The 17,949-nt window shown below is 36.7% G+C and overlaps 1 protein-coding gene across 3 annotated transcripts in view; it reads left to right on the top strand.

The window, feature by feature from the left end:
• The window catches only part of slc25a21 (solute carrier family 25 member 21), a 295,483-nt gene that overhangs the window by 246,614 nt on the left and 30,920 nt on the right, over window positions 1-17,949 (top strand). For all 3 annotated transcript variants that reach the window (XM_062968293.1, XM_062968294.1, XM_008102807.3), the window contains exon 4: window positions 10,387-10,453. In XM_062968293.1, coding sequence (XP_062824363.1) covers window positions 10,387-10,453 — 67 coding nt within the window. The remainder of the gene's footprint in view (window positions 1-10,386; window positions 10,454-17,949) is intronic.

Here is a 17,949-nt window from a genome sequence, read left to right as displayed (position 1 = left end):
CTCTATCAGCTCCAGCTCCATGCGGGGACATGAGAGAAGCCTCCCACAAGGATGGTAAAAACATCAAAAACATCCGGGCGTCCCCTGGGCAATGTCCTTGCAGACGGCCAATTCTCTCACTCCAGAAGCAACTCAAGTTGCTTCTGACACGAAGAAAAAAAATGTACCTACATATATGGAAATGCAGATATTCCAATATCCAAAACAATGCTGGTCCCAAGCAGTTTGGATAAGAGGACTCAGCCTGTATACTCTCACCATACAATTGCAGAGGTTCACTTTTATGACATCAGAGAAAAAGACAAACCCAAATTGTCAATGTATTTCACAAACCAAAGACAAAGTACATTTTCTTACATTCCTCAACTTAAGTAGGCCTAGGAGTGGCACTATTTCCTGCTGTACCTGTTATGCTAACTACAGTTTCTTAGTAAAAGCCAGAAAAGGACCGTTTACTATTTTATGTCCCAGTGTTTCAATAGTAAAAATAATAATAATAAATGCATACCTGAACATACAGCCAGCTCTGACAATCTGAGACAGAAAGAGGGATTTGACTGTTCTAAAAGCTTTAGGCAAATTTGTTTTGGCGTGCCTGAATGTTTTTTCCTACTGCAAACAGATGGACAGTTGCAGAAATGCCAAGTGGGTGTATCTATTAGTGTGTGTCAAAGTGGAAAGGTGAAATAGCATGTATAGACATTTCAGTGCAGGTATGCTGCAGTATTTTCACTGAATACATTGATATTGCATTTTTCTCTCAATTTAGGATCAATAAGATGAACATTAATGACAAAATGTCATAGAAATATAATTTAATAAACACATGCTTGAACACTATAGCAGAAAAGTAACATAATCTCCAAGCTGTAATGTAACAAAAAGACTTAGCCCATTTTATGAGTCAGAAAAACTCTGCTTCAAGAAAGTAATAGATTCTGTCTGAAAATGGCAATAATACCATCAATGGGATTATGATTCCCAAAATCCTTGCTGTCTATGAGTTCTCAGATTGTGGTAGTCCCAAAGACTATTTTTAAGCCCTGTGTTCCAAGTATGTGAGTATGTGATGCTGTGTCATATCCCGGTATCCTGCTTAGCACTGCAGTTTTTAATATGAGAGAGAGCCTTGAATTTAGATGGCAGAAGCAAACTGGCATCTGTTATAACGCTTTCTGCGCTGATCTTGTAAAATGTATTATGACAACAATAACACAAAAATGCAGATAAAATGGCCTTTATAACAACCAACATTCTAAAATCAATAAACATGGCAATTCAGTGTTATATATTTTATTTTAATCCTACCTTTCTTTCAATATGTGTGGCTAGCAATATTATGCAAAATGCAGTACAAATACAAATACAGTTGGCTACAAGAATTAAAACTGCTGGGACTAGATAAAAAAACTTGCAGTGTTTGAATAAAATCCTTAAATCATTAGAAATACTATAAGAACTTAAACATTTGGAAGGAAGAAAAAAACCTAAGCCTGGTGGAAAAATAGTAACCTTTTCTTGTCCTGTTAAGACATTTTTTCTTGCAACAATGGCAGTAGCCCACTTTTCAATCCCCCCTCCCACAACATACACACACTGTGTTTTCTCAACTGATGATATCACAGAGCAACTTGGTAAGAAAATCATGTATGCTATTTGTAGTTTCCTGGAAGATGAGTGGGATTTAAAGTTAATAAACAAATGGAGAGGCAGGGGAGCAAAGAGGGATCTTATTACTGCTTGCACCAATGGTAAAAAAAACTTCTGCTACTACTGTATGGAAACACACAAAAACATTTGAAAATTTCCTCCTGAAAAAGAAACATCTAGCTTGGTGTGGGAAGAGGAAGAGCTTCAACCTTTTCTCCTGAAATGCCTAAACTTTGTACAGAATATTTTCAGGGAAAGATAAATGGAAACACAGGAGGCCAAGCAGCAAAAGTCCCTGTCAGCTGGATAGGTGTTTTCTATGGTTTTCTGTTAAGGATACAGCCCCTGTATCCTTTGACTTAAGTCATTACAATGTGGTCTATATAGACCAAAGCACAAGTATTTAATGATATTAGCCAGTGATGTGATGTGCCATTATACATCAGTAGATAACGTTGTTGACAATATTTGCCAAAGGTTAGGAAAGGGGTAGGAAGGAAATGACAGAATATCTCCCATTTACAAAGCCTAGGCCAGAAGTGAAGACTATACAAACTCACCCGTCCTCCCAGCTACTGAAAACATGGTTTTCTTTAATGTGTTGTCAAAAGCTTTCATGGCCAGAATCACTAGGTTGCTGTGAGTTTTCTGGGCTGTATGGCCATGTTCCAGAAACATTTTTTCCTTCCTTTGTATTCCGTTAGCATTCTCACACTTTGCTTCCACTGGGAAGATAGAATGACATAGGGCTGGGTTCCTCATTGTAAGGTTTCATGGAAAAAAATGGATCATGCCATCCTTCCAGTCTCAAAGAACTGGCTCGAGAGGCAAGAATTGCTTTCCCACTCTATCAGGGGAGCTGGTAGAGTGGGATGGAGCTGAAAGAGCACTCTGATGAGTTTAACTATATTCTCGAGTTTTACTTTGTCTCCATCTGCTTCTACCACATTCACCAGATCTGCCAAATTCCCCCTTTCTCAACCTGTGAGCTGTCCAATTCTGACTGTATTTGCTATCCCAGCTGGAGAAACGGGAGATCTTGTCTGCTTAGTTTTTTTTTATAAGCAATGGTTGGCAAGCCCACAAATATGTCGGCCTGTAGCACTCACAGTAAACTAAGATGACAGTGTTGAGTTCTATCGCTGCCTGATGCAACTTAGACATCCTGAATAACTGTTTGCTTTATATCTGCTATGACCCTATATTGTATTTACTTAAATATTTATCAGCTACAAGCACAGCACATTTGCTGCCATTTTATTTTCTTGAGTTGAAAGAGCAGGGAAATGAAAAAAATAAGATTAAAATAATCTCTACTAGAAATCTGAACAAACTCTGAATGTCTGAACTGGTAATGAATACTTTGCATAGCCTGAAAAGTACACAGTAAGGTCATCAGAAGTATTTTCCTTCTAGACCTAATAAAAATACTTTGGCCAAATAGTGTATAAAATACTGCAATTTGTAGAGTGAATAAAATTAAAATTCACTTTGCAAAGAAATGGAAAGGGTGAGTGATGGGGACAGTTGTTTCCACTTTTGCTTTCTGCTGCTGAGGAATGGACAACTTTCTTTGTCTTCCCTTCTCTCCTGGGTTTATTTATAGGTGTGTCATGTCCAGGACAGGCAGCCAAAAATTAGCAAGGGTTTTGAGCAAGAGACTGAGGGGGTGGCTAATACCTCTGGAAGGGAGGCTTGATTCTTTGCAAGAATAACAAAGTCACATGGATGATGGCACACAACTACTGCTTAATCTGACCCATATGCTGTAAATATGGTGATGACTGTCATTCTGAATATATTAGATTGATTCTGACGATTCATCAGTTTGTTGGCCAACCAAGTGGTTCCTGAGCCAGTTCTATGCTGGAATCTTCAAACGTAGTCTAAAAATATATTCCATTAACATTCTCTCAGTCTTAAATAATTCCTCTTTTTTGCATTGTGTATGTTTCTTTCTCTTTGGAGTTACTTGTTGTGACCTTTATTTAGGTGCTGTTTCTTCTAAAGAAGCAGACTGTAGCACAAATACCATTTAAAATGACACACTTCTTTTTTTTTTTTTAGAATGCAGCCTTAATTCATGTTCATAAGTTGCAATAGTTCCAAAATAAATATTCATAGATATTTGAAATCCATCAGATTTTTCAGTCTTGCTACTCACATATTAAATATTAAATGTGAAGTACAAAATACTAATTTGCATTCTAAATGCAAAGATTTACCCTTCAATTAGAATTTAATTAGATTTTTTGGTCTCTTGATTAAATAGATGCACATTGCATATGAAATCTCTTAAGTTGTTAGTTCTAGTATATTGTCAAATGCTGTTTGCTGTTCAACAAGCATCAAATAGTGTCAGATGCCAGATACCATTGCATGTCTGTCCAGATACTTCCAATTACAAAAAATATAAACAAAATATATAAATAAATAAAAGGTTACAGGATGTCAAAACAGACATTAACTCGGTTTTTCGAATATCTGAAAAATCAGAGTAGCTGCAAAATATGCAACATAAATTTTGCAAGGGGGTAATTTGCACTGAATTTTGAGAAGCAAATACATTTCAGCTCTAAATGATAGACTGGAATGTACTCCAAAGCTGTCTATTTCGGCCTCCTGAAATGGGTCAAGATAGCTCCATGTCTGACAATGTGGAATACCCCCAACTCAGAGAATTATAGCTGAAGGCACTGGAACATACAAACAGCCAAAGACGTGAAGCTTCAAACATTAGGTCTGCAATAGGCTGTGTCTGATTAACTTCTCAAGATGTATTTTGTATACTTTATTTTAAGGTTTTGCAGCTAAATTTTGTTCATGCTGTAGAGCTCTGTTTATGGTTTTAAAGTTAGGATTACATTCATTTTCACAATAATCCCTTTGCTTATAAATTTCTAAAACGAATATGTGTAAATTCATGCATACTCAACTTGGCTTGCATGCAGCTAGTAATAATTGAAATGGGATGAAACCACATACAGCAGGCAAAGATTATGACTATAAATAACATCTGATTTATGTAGGCTATAGTCAACATCTGAATGCAGCAATTGCAGACACTGAGTCCATATTGTCAGCTATGGATTGGCAATGCACACGTGGTTCACTGGACAGGGAGACACTTTGAGTAATGTGATTTAAAGTATGTCCACTTTAACAATGAAATTATATGGAACCATTAAATTAGAGTTTGACTTACTGATATTGCATGATGTCAAAAAGGGACCTAAGGGTGCTTTCATGTAGTCCTTGATATTATATGGCAGTGTATATCTGCCAGTATATTAGTTTCCCTTGCATCAGGATATTTTTCACATTAATTGAGCCAGTTAAAGTTACGTTAGATACCCATTATACTTACTGTAGTAGTAATAAGTGGTATCAGCAGTAGATGTTGGTAGTAATAGTAGACATAGTCATCATACTATTGCTAGCCATGGTGGTTCATAAAAATATTTACTGAATAACTAACTTAAAGAAAGAAGTCAGTATTTTACCCAGTAATTGATTTTATTGCATGAGGCAGGCAAACCAACATTGCATCTTGGTGATGGTCCCAATTACATGACTCCATGTGCGTCCCTAGCTATTAATAGGCTAAATCTGTGAATAGCTTCCAATCAGGTGTTCCCATCACCTACTTTGGTGCCACTTCCACTTCTGTGCCAGTATGTCAATTATAAAGTAATGACAACGGGCAAATATTCTATATTTACATTTCCCTTTTTTGTTTTTAAATGCTAGAATCACTCAATTATGCTAAAATAGGTATAATAATAAATTAAGGAATGTCAGTAGTGTAGGAAAGTGGGGTTACAAGCATCTGCAGAATTATGATTGCTGGATCATGGATTGGCGAAACCGCACAATTGGTATGTATCCACTATTAGTAATAATGCAACTATAGTGGAATAGCAAATTTGTGTGATAAAATCCATAAATAACAGTAACAATGCAGACTTTATTCTTATATGTGGTCCTTTTTTATAGGGGAGGGAAATAAAAAAAAATGGTTGTGTAGGGCAGTGCAAGGAGTCCCCGGGGGTGGCGTGGGTTAAACTGCTGAGTTGCTGAACTTGCTGACCGAAATGTCAGCGGTTTGAATCCAGGGAGTGGAGTGAGCTCCCACTATTAGCCCCAGCTTCTGTCAATCTAGCAGTTCGAAAACATGCAAATGTGAGTAGATCAATAAGTACTGCTCTGGCAGGAAGGTAACAGCACTCCATGAAGTCATGTTGGCCACATGACCTTGGAGACATCTATGGATAATGCCGGCTCTTCAGTTTAGAAATGGAGATTAGCACAAACCCCCAGAGTCGTACATGACTAGATTTAATGTCAGGGGGAAACCGTTACCTTTACTAGTGCAGTGCAGCAACTGGTACAAAGATTACAAAGTAAACTCAACCACAAAATTAACCCACCCAAGGTTTCTGATTTATTTATTTTTTAAGTAATTGGGGAGATAAATGTACTCCTCTCATTTGTTCAGTTATACACTTTGCACTATATTGCACTATATACATTTTAGGCACACTTATCTCCACTTTGTCTAACTCAGAAAGCTTACTGGTGCCAGTAGCTTGGTATATTTCACATTGAAACATTCTGTGCATCTTCATTGGCAGGGTTCTGTAATTCATCTAAATTATATGGACCCCTAATTCATGCAAAGCAAGTGAACAGGGCCCTAAAGGTACTTTCTGTCATTGTTTCAATTACAAAAATATGTGGGTAACAGGCTTAGATTTGACAGCAGCTGAAGAAAGAGGATATTATATGCATGCCTTCAATCAGTTTTGTATTTGATCCTTAAAGGGAAAATTATGTGAGAGACAGGGGAAGAAAACAACAAACTAAGCAAGATCCCAATTTCAATATAATTTGGAGAAAATAACTGATTTGGGTTGGACATGTTGCCAAAATGAATGACTCAAGGCTTCCAAACAAGAAATAGAAACCAGAAGGATGCCTAAAGCCTTAAAGAAGAACAAATTGAGAAGATATGAATGACTGTAATGTTTCAAAATCAACTATTGCAAAGACGAATTTGGGCAGATGCCCAGAACACAATTGAATGGTGATGTTCATTTAGATGCATAATGCTGAAACAAAATAATAAATTTTAACAGTGTCTTGGTTACTTGTGTAATAATAAAATAATAATAATAATAATAATAATAATAATAATAATAATAATAATAATAATTTTATTTCTTACCCACCTCTCCACACAGCTCGAGGCAGGTCACAGCACAGTTAAAAACACACAAATACTATAAAAAACACACAAATACTAAAAACACACAAATACAGGAACTGGTTTAGGGGCAGGACTGCATCCTTGGTATTAAATGGAAAGGAGTAATAGAGTTGGGTGTCATCCGCATAAATTTGACACTGCATTCCAAAACTCCGGATGATCTTTCCCAGTGGTTTAATGTTGAACAGCATGGTGGACAGAATTGAACTCTGAAAGACCTCATAGCGTTTCAATTTGTTTTTCTTCATCCAGCCCACTACCTCCTCTAAGCATTCATTCAGAGGAGACACACTATCCTTAGTTTCAGGATGTATGGGAGCAATTGTGTTAATAGACCTAGTTAGATTTTGGTTCCACTTATTGACCAGGGATTCAACAGGATCGTCGGTGATGCCAGCCATAGAATTCTCTAAGGCCTCTTGGAATCTCAAAGGATTCATTCGCCTTCAAGGGCAGACCATTTAAATAGGCCCTCCACCCCTTCAGGGGTAGGTTACAGCTGTGATACTAGCTCTGACCAGAAAGTGATCTGTCCATGACAACTCAAAGGTATTCATCATTTCTGCCCACAGATCTCTCATTGCATAGCCTTCTTTCACTTCCACTTCAGCCAATCACAACCAATGCCTTATTCTAGCATACCTGAATGCATCTCCTTTTGTGTATTCATTGTCAGTAAAATCTGCTGTCTTTAGTGACATCCAAATCAACTAAATCTGAACCACATGGATATTTAAAAAGTGGTAGGGGATCCCAATCAGGAAGTGTCTATCATTGAGTAGCTTAGAGGGAAAAGACCACCCCTAAATAGATACTGTGCTGAAAAGAAAAGATCAATTCTTAAAATAAAACTGTTTATACATCATATCCCCTCTCTAAGCAACACGCACAGACCACAGCTTTGATCCAGAGTTCTCACAAGCTTCCTTTGCCTGGTTTTCTTTAGTTTTCCCTCCCCACATCACCCTGCACTATGGCCTAGACTTTCCTTGAGGGTCCTCTGACTCTCCAAAAGAGATGTTTATGGTATTATGGAAGCATTTCTGGTGGAGAGAGGAGCCAAAAACCCAACTGCATAAATGATGCCTTCCCACCCAAACTCTGGCCAGTAAAATATAGACCATCTAATAACAATTTTAAACATCATCATAGGAAGGAATGCAATCCTTTGTCAGTCACATGTTTAGATGCAAATTGCTTCCTTGCTCTATTATCAACTGTTTATGAATAACAGATTTAGCTCTTGCTTTGTTGATAGGAAGCTTCTCTATTATCCACTTTAGCACAAATCTTAACAACAAAGCTTTGACCAGTAATACATATTATTCTTTGACAATATAATATGAAATTGATATTTTTCCTGGTAATCTTCTGAAATGCATTCATTCACACAGAAGACATTCTGAAAAATCAAAATCTTTTTAGAAAGCCAAAATCCATTGCCAAAGGCAGCTATCCCAAAATGCCTCTGCAGAAATATTTGTAAGACCATATCTCCTGGGTGTAGTCATTTAGCAATGGGCTGTTAAAGAATCACTGTTAACGTTGCTTGCTGGTGCTTTTTGGTGTTTCTATTCTCCCCTCCAGCCCTAACATCTTTAGAAGGCATATAAATCTCTACCAACTAAAAGACTACATACATTCCATGTATCTGACAAAGTGGGAAGCAGTCCACAAACATTTATGCCAGATTAAACATATTAGTCTTTAATGTGTGATGATTTTATTGTTGCCGTTTAACAGTTACCGCCATTGTCTAAAACAGTTATATACTAACCATTTTTGTTTTCTATTCCTCACTTTGCATGTGGTTTGCTTTATCACTTCAAATGTTACTTGATCTAATGTACATTTTCTATTCCTTGTTTCCACATGCCTTAATTTGCTCTTTCCATTGAGGTACACGGGCAAATTTCAAGTTAAATTATATTAATTTTTTGGAAACAAGGCTTTTGAACAAGGAAACTAGTATGGGTTAGATCCAGATTTTCAACAAGCAGACCTGCACTCACAAGATACTCCTACTAAATTAGAGAAGGTGATTTCAGTGGGGAGAAGAGAGTTAATCCCTCTCTTTGTTCCCAAAAAGCTTCCCAGAGGAAAATGTATAGGGAGACACTGTATGATGAGAGTGAAGGGGACATGGTGACCCCACCACTTTCCCATTGCAAATTTCTTCTGGTTCTCAGTCCCTTTTTCAAACATAAAATGACACATTGTTCAGGGAAAGGGAAGCCTGAATCCAAACCAATGGAATTCCCTGTGAAGAATTGGAAGAAAAAGGATTGTCTTGGGACACACATAAAATATGCTAACACTAATGATAACTGATAAGCAAAAATAAATAAATAAATAAATAAAAATCTGTGCATAATATTTGTGTCATCTCCCACCACAGAGAAGCAAAAAAAAAGTACTTGCATAATAATCCTAATTATATGCCACCTCATTTGGAGAGTCCTTTAAAATTGTCAAGCAGGTCTTCTGGCTGAACGGTTTGCAATTATGGATAATACTCAGATATTTGTAGATGTAACATACTCTGATTATTCCATTCCATTGTTGTCTACAAAATTTGTACCCGAGAAGCTCACACTCAAGTTACAAAACCCGCTCAAATCTCATAATATTTTAAGTAAACTTAGGGTTTTGAGTTGGGCTGCTTTCATTGGCATATTGAACTGCATGTGGACTATGGGCCACAGGTTGGACAAACCTGCACTAGACAAATCTGATATTAAAGTCAAATTGTCAAATAGCTGTTTCGGCATACTGGATCACACTGAAAATTTTAAAGAGCCATACTTTCAAGTAAATACCAAAATTGCATTGCTGTTCGTTTAGCATATTCCTTTCATTACAGCCATTTCCAGAGGAGCAGCAATGTCAACCGGTTACAACAAAAACAATAGAGAGCCCTGTGATATTCTAAAGACAAACCAGTGAAATAGGGTATAGTCCTCTAAAACATGTGATGTAATAAATGTGCTCATCTGTATGGTATCATAGAAATGTATTTGTTTCTTATGTTTTATTATACATTGTCTATTTAGGGATTAATTAATTTTATTTTCCTTAGTTCTTTTTTATGTACAATTCCTATCCTATCTTAATAAAAAGGTATCTATCAGCATAGGCTATACTTGTGCTTACTCATCAGCACAAACACTTCTTTTTTCAGTGGTGTAAAGACAGACTTGGGTCATAATTCTAAAGAATTTATTCCAGTCTAGTCCTGTCGAAATCAGTGGTATTATCTCAGGATAAGTAATTTAAGGACTACAGTATTTGTTACATAATACTTATGAAAACAAAAATTCATTGTTGACAATAAGGGCTGTTCGTAATAATTAAGAATGACTTGGGATTAGTTGTTTCATTCTGAAAAGAAAACAAAATTACTATTTGACTAATAGTAATATATACCTAAGTAACATTTTTTTTCTTGGTCTTTCCTCCCTCAATAGATTATTTGGCTTCTATAAAGGTATACTCCCTCCAATCTTGGCTGAAACACCAAAAAGGGCAGTAAAGGTAAGTCATTCTCTTTAATCCAAATGTAGAGTTAAATGTTGTTTTGTAACATGAAACAGAGTAATACTAATCCCAAGATCTAAGAATGGTGCTCTGCCCTAGATGTCCCCATTTATAGATAATGAATTTTCTACAAGGGATTAGGCACAGGTTAAAGCTTTTTCAGCCTGCATTCTTATTTATTTTCATATCATATTTATTTGGTTTGACATGGCAGGTTTGTGTATACTTGTGTGGCTGGACGAACAAGTACCCAAGCTTAGCTACACTCATGCTTTGGATGTTTCCCATTTTTGCCTGTTGGCAGCTCTCTCTTCCATCCTTTAGGATGTTTAAAAAACAGTTTAGTGAGAATCATGAAATCATGCTTCTGTATCTACAAGTCACATTCTCCTTCCTCCCTTTCCAACTACGCTGTTTCATTTCCCCTCCTCTCAAGTTGTCATTTTGTTTCTGCTCAGTAAATTAGCATTCCATGCAATAAAGTCCTTATGGAACTTTTTCATCCCCAACCACCCTTTATCCTTTAAAGATTTTTCTGGGCATCTACAAACTTGAAGTCTGCAGGTGCAACATATATTCCTCTTGTGTATATAAATCCACTTGGAGTTTGACTATAACTCCATAAACTTTTGAACTGGAAGTAGAGGAGGAACTGATTATACTGGTAATAAAAGATAGAGAGCCAGCATGATGTTATGCTTTGAATGTCGAACTAAGGGTTGGACCTCTACACAAACACGGTGACCTTGAGAAATGCCATTGCCCAAACCTCAGAGGAAGCTAAACCTCATCTGAACGAAATTTGCTAAAAAAATTGCTTTAGGGTTGACATAATTTGGAAATAACTACAACAAACATAACAACCAAATATCAAATAAGTGTCCAGTCCACTTTAGACCCTTGTTTATGCACATGACACTAGCAATGTTTATATAATGTGTTAAGAAAGCAATGTAAGAAGAAGAAAATGATTATGATAACTTTATTTTTGTACCCCGCCTACATCTCCCCGGAGGGACTCGGGTTGGCTTACATGGAGACGAGCCCGATCAACATAGTTAAAATATAACACACTGAAATATATAAACAATAGTATAAAACAGAATAAAACAACAATATTATAACAATATTATAAGAGCAACCATCGAACCAACAACCATTGAACCTGAAATAATGATCAGTTTCTGGGCACGGGTGGGCGGACTGGTGCAAATCAATTTTGGAGATAGGGCTGATGGATGAAGAGCATAAGTCAGATGGCAAAATTAGGGGATAGAGGGCAATGTAAAATGAAGCACAATATCTTTGGGTAAAGGACAGTAGTAAAGTGCAAGGACGAGATTTTATGTCCTAGTTGAGGCCAAGTTATCTGGGGGATTGTCTACTCAAAAGCACAGCCGAATATCTACGTTTTTAGATCTTTAGGGAACATGGACAGGGTGGGTTATAGCCTAATCTCCCTGGGGAGGAGGTTCCAGAGCTGGGGGGCCACCACCGAGAAGGCGCTCTTTCTCGACCCCATAAATCATGCCTATGACGGGGGTGGGAGCGAGAAAAGAGCCTCCCCAGAAGATCTTAGAAGTCATCCAGGTTCATAAGCCCTAGGGGAGTGGCGACATATAAGTCTGAATAATAAATAAATAAAGGAAGATGTGGTCATGAAGATAGGCAGGTTCTGAAACTGATAGGCGCATGGATGCAGCCATGGCAAAGAAAAAAGGGGGATCAGCATGTTACAAGCAATTCTCCAAACCAAACCTTCCAGAGCATTATGGCTATGAGGATTCCTCCCTCCCACATGACAAATTGCAATGTAATATTGGCTACACAGAGCCTATAGCTTTCTATTACACTGCCTTTGTAACCACAATGTCCTCTTCTCTGCACAAGTCCAGAAAAAGGTGAACCACTTGTCAGAGCAGCCATGTATAAAGTACACCAACAAGTTTGCTCTCTTGACCTGCTTTTGGTGGCATGGCAATAACAACCTTTTATTTTCCCTTCGAATACCTCTCTAGAACCCAGTTGTGTGCTGATGTTTCAACATTTCAGATGGAGTTGTTCAACTGCTCGCTCAACTTACACTAAAAAGAAAGGGAGGGTGTGGGGTGCATGAATTGGAGAAGGGAAACAGAATGTGTGGCTCACAATGTGCATCTTTGTTCAAAAATCGAGTGATAAGCACACTGTGATGGTAAATGAAAATGTTCCCATTGTATATGTTGAATATGTGCATTAAAATTTTCCAATTCTGAGTTTAGATTGAACACGGAGAAAAGAACTGTGTGAAAGAAACTTTGCATAAATACTCAGTTGCTACCGATTCACTAGGAAGTTGTGCATTGCTCCAATTTACTAGTAGATGGCTAAGCAAAGAAATGAACATGATGTATGTTGCTTGGTAGCAGAGCAATTCTATCCATGTTTCCTGAGATCTAAGTTCCACTGAGTTCAATGGGAATTACTCCACAGTTAGAAGCTGTAGAACCTCAGTCTTAATTTCTCAGTTTCTCAGTTTTCTCAGTCTTTTTCAAACTCAATGCTATAATTCAAGTTCCATTGTGGTAATTTTACACAGCTGCATGTGTACCTGCCATTCACATCTCAGAAACTTACAGAGAAAGGCTGCCTTGAATTATAAAACTGCTGTGCTGATAAAAGATCACTCAGATAAACAAACAAGGCAGAGTTCCTGTTGAGAAGAAAAATATAATTGTCTATTCCTTTGGTAAATCCATTTGCATGTAAAAATAAAGCCATTATAATTAAGGTAATATGTCACTTGGACGCCATGTGTCAAAGACAATTTTGCTTTGAAGAGTTCAGATCCTTTGTGTGTTTGTGCTTCTTTCTGTCTTTCTTTTTTTCGTCTTTTCTGAAAGAAAGCTGGTAATTCTGAAGGATGAAAAGCCAAACTTTATAGCCCTGATTTAGTCTGGACTTGAAGAAAAGACATGAACAGTGCAAGTACAATGGTTAACAGATGATTTTGTTGGGCAAATACATATTTTGCATGTGTTCCCAGAATTTTTTTTACCTTAACATTACTGAGACATATGGTAAGTACTTTGTCTTTTTTCCTCTCTGTGGAACTTAGATTTACATGTATCTTTGCCAGATGGACAGCACTGGTTATTAGATACATGAAGACATATATTTTGCAATTACTTTTCCTTTAGTCGGGGAAGCAAGCTATTTTTTAAACTTAACAAAAAATAAATAAAACTGTTAACCAAAAAAAGAGCCTCGCACTGTCATGATAAAGATATTTTGAGCCCTTAAATGCAGTTAGTCATGGAAACAAACATTGCTGGGTTTTCCTGACAAACTAATTCATACTTGTTTGTCCAATTCAACTCCTAATTTGGAGCTTATTGATACTCGTTTTGCTTTTTTTAAGCAACAGAATTGTCCACTTAATGTGAACCAGAGTTGCATTCTAACTCATTCTTCTGTTTATGACTTTAGGAAGCAATTGGCATTTTGAAAGCAATTTTTTAAGAACAAAAGATTGCTAGGTAGCATAGATGTAAGGCATGGAAAACATTAACTGATACCTAAAATTCCATTTTAAAAGCAAAGAGAACAAGAGAAATGTTGTTTGTATTAATTTGATGTGCAGCGTAAAAATCTGTTTTGATATTTATTATTCTAGTTTAAGTTTTATATGCCTTGAGACTATAACCCTCAGAGCACTTCATTTTACTTAACTGCTTTGGTTGTCTTTGTTAAGCTGAAGTTCAAAGATTTTGTATGAATAATCCTTGAATTTTGAATGACTTTTTTTCAATAGGCACTGCTCAGATTGCACTGTTAAGGATTATTGTGTAAATGAACCAATCATAAGAATTTTCAAGTACCACAGTTTTTAATTTCAAGACATATTCTCTGTTCAATGAATTAACTCGTCAAGTTATGATTAACACATTTATGAGATATTTCTAATATTATAAAAGATCTCCCCCAGGATGCTATGCTTCATAATATGTGTATCTCTTTCATTTACAAATGTTTTTAAAAGAAAATCTATAGCATTTTAAAAATTTCTATAGATTATCAAATATAGAAAAAACAATATAGTGTATAAATGAATTAGACTTGGGCCTCATTCATTTATAAACTGGTGGTTGTATCAGAATTATTATGGTACAGCTGCAATAAATGGAATGCTGAATTTTAACACAAAGCTGGTCAACATCACCTTGCTTCCTAAACACCAGAGTTTCCAGTGTTAGTCTGGGGCAGATCTGGGCTTACAGAATATAACCTTTATTCATAGTTATTTTTATTTTATTAATTTTATTTTCCATTAGCAAAAGTGGCAATAATGATATTTAAATAACTACCCTATGCTGATAATGGGGAGCAGGGGAGTGAACACTACAGCCATATATTGAAAAGTATAAAAGCATACTTCAACTTAAAATTGTAAACACAGGTTCCAAAATGTGTCCCTTGACCTATAGAAACTAAAGCACTATTATATCCAGCATTTCTCTTGACTGGAGTTAGACTGTTCCAGGAGGCTATAACATGGGAGTAAACATAGCACAAGTAAGAGGAGGTTACAAGTTGCAAGTTTTGTCCTAGAGCAGTAATTACCAACCTTTGAGGCTCCAGTGTTTTGGACTTCAACTCCCAGAAATCCCTTCTGCAACAGCTTTTAAACATGTCAAGACACACACCACATCCAGTGTGTAGTTGGGAAGCTAATTTGGAAGAGAGCATTGCACTTCCAAATTAGAATTCTGCTACCCCAAATGAAATTTCCTTTCAGTTCACAAATTTCCAGCATTGTAGAAAGTGACACGTTGAAAAATGTTCACTCCTAGAAGTCATATTGGCTGTGTTTGCAGTCTCTTAGTAACTTTGTCTGTTCCATATATCTTGGTGGCTAAATTATATTTGTAAATGCTCAACTAAAATTTGAGGAAGGAAGAAAGATTTCATGTGGGAGGCAGAGTTCTTATTGGAAAGCAATGCCCTCATTTTGTTCCTCTGCCCAATAACCACATCCCTACCTATATCTTTGTTTACTTATTCTTAAAGGAGCATTACACTGGGGAAAAAATAAGAAGGGAGTACAATATTTGTAGAGGACACACCAGTGGGGAAGGGATATTATTTACTTACTTACTTACTTACTTACTTACTTACTTACTTACTGTATTTATATACTGCTTTTCTCATCCCTGGGGGACTCCGAGCGATTTACAACATAATAATGGTAAAATTCAATGCAAAACATACATGTAAAAACCAAATCATAAGATCTAAACAATAAAGATATAGCTATGAGTTAAAATCATTAAGACCATTAAAACATAATTGATTTACAAGGATTGTTGTTGTTGTGTGCCTTCAAGTTGTTCCTGACGCTTAGACAAACCAATCATGAGATGATCTTTGCAAAATTTGTTCAGAAGTGCTTTGCCTTCACGCTACTAAGCCTTAGAGAATGTGACATATCCAAAGTCATCCAGCGGGTTTCCACAGCCACACAGAGATTCAAACCCTGGTCTCCAAACTCCTACTCCAGAACTCAAGCCATTTTACCACACTTGCTTTCCCTGCTCATAAGGAGGATATATATAAAATCTGTATAAACTGAAAATAGCTAAATGTAACTTTATAATAATAAAATAGAAGTTTGAAAAGTTTGATATAGTTCAGGCCTGGGCAAACTTTGGCCCTCCCGGTGTTTTGGACTTCAACACTCACAATTCCTAACAGCCTAATGGAGTCCAAAACACCTGGAGGGCCAAAGTTTGCCCAGGCCTGGGTAGTTAATAATAAAAGAGTATCAATAAGCATCAACACTTTGGAAAAGAAAACTGCACAAAAAGATACCAAAACCTAAGGAGGCACTGGTTGCTGCTGCACCCAAGTGAAGAAAATTTCCCAGTTCCCACCAGCTACTTCTGTCTATCTGTCTAGTCTTGCTGTCCAGTGCTTGTCTCCTATTCTGCACTTCTATATGTAGACAGAAATATTTCTCAGCAGGAAAGTTGCCTAGCTGAAAAAAATGTGAACTTGTAGTCCCAAAGTTCAACTTTTCCAGGCTCTGAAATGTTTATAAAGTCAGATATCATGAACTATGACTGGTTGTGAATGTAAAGACCATATTCAGCTGGATGAAATGACCTTGAATTACTAGCAGGAAAGTAGGTTCCCATATTTCAGGGGTTTTTTTATATAAAAAACCTGGTTTACTCATGAATTTTAACTGGTTAACCAAATCCCTATGAGTGTCCACTGAAGTTGCACCAAAAACCCACTCTAAATTCTAAGAAGGAATGAAAAGCTCTATGCAATTAAATGTGGGCAACATATTTAAAGGAGTTAAAGGTTGGTTGTCTTTGAAAATAGTGCAATGGATCCACACCTTAACACAGTGAGGCTGGATATATGAGTGGCTAATATTGTTAAAATACTAGACAAGAAAAATGCATGTTGTTCTGGTACTTCTACTTTGAGTATTCCACCTTGGGTGACAGCACTAAGAGTCTAGACTTTTAGTACTGTCACCCAAGTTGGAATACTCAAAGTAGAAGTACCAGAACAACATGCATCCTTCTTCTTTAGGGAGAAAGGCTCCTTCAGCAGAAGGAAATAGATAGTTTCAATTGTGAAAGATGTCAAAGAAAATTTCAGAAGAGCAATTATGGGGTAGCATCCGTAGTGAAAGATGATGCTGTCAGGGGATTTCTTTGTGAAAATGAGAGTGGCACTTTAGTTAGTAATGCTTATAAGAAGGCACTGAAAAACCATTTTAAATTGTCTTCTATTTGGATAATTCTGTGATGAAACAATCCAAAATGAAGCAAGAGATACGCTAGAAGATGAAGCCTCCCAGTCAGAAGGCACTCATCAAACTACTGGGAAAGTGCAAAGCACAAGTATGGGCAGTGTTGTGCTCAGTGAATTCAACTGAACTCAGTCCAAAATGATGCTCAACTTCTCATATGATCAGATATGAAAGGAAAGTCAAAAGCTGTACAACACACATACTGTAATAAGAAGATTGTATGTGAGAAGTCTTAATCAGGAAATAGCAAGAAATTTTAAATCAAAAAATTGAACAAATTTTTATACAGTACTTGGTGCTAATGAACAAAGTGGATGGTAATAGAACATTTTCAATCAGACACTCTCACAGTATTTTGCTGTGGAAATGACAATTTAAGAAAAAGTGTGCTATTCTTAATAAAGTTAGATACAGCCAAGCAGCCAAGTGCTATAATGCGAAGACATAACCAAATAATATCAATATGACTCTATGGAACATCTATCAGTATAACTATGATCCAACTATAGAGACAGAAGACAAAGAAATATAAACATTCTATTGCTGTTAACTGCAGTCAACCTGACTTTGACCTATAGTGACTAAATTAGTCACCCTGTCATCGGGTCTTGCAAACCTAAGGCAATAGCTTTCTTGATCGAGTTTATCCATCTAGAATGTGGTCTTCATCTTTCCCTATTGCCTA

This window comes from Anolis carolinensis, chromosome 1 (genome assembly GCF_035594765.1).
Source record: "Anolis carolinensis isolate JA03-04 chromosome 1, rAnoCar3.1.pri, whole genome shotgun sequence".
Classification (NCBI taxonomy): Eukaryota; Metazoa; Chordata; class Lepidosauria; order Squamata; family Dactyloidae; genus Anolis; species Anolis carolinensis.
This window is presented reverse-complemented; position numbering and strand designations above follow the sequence as displayed.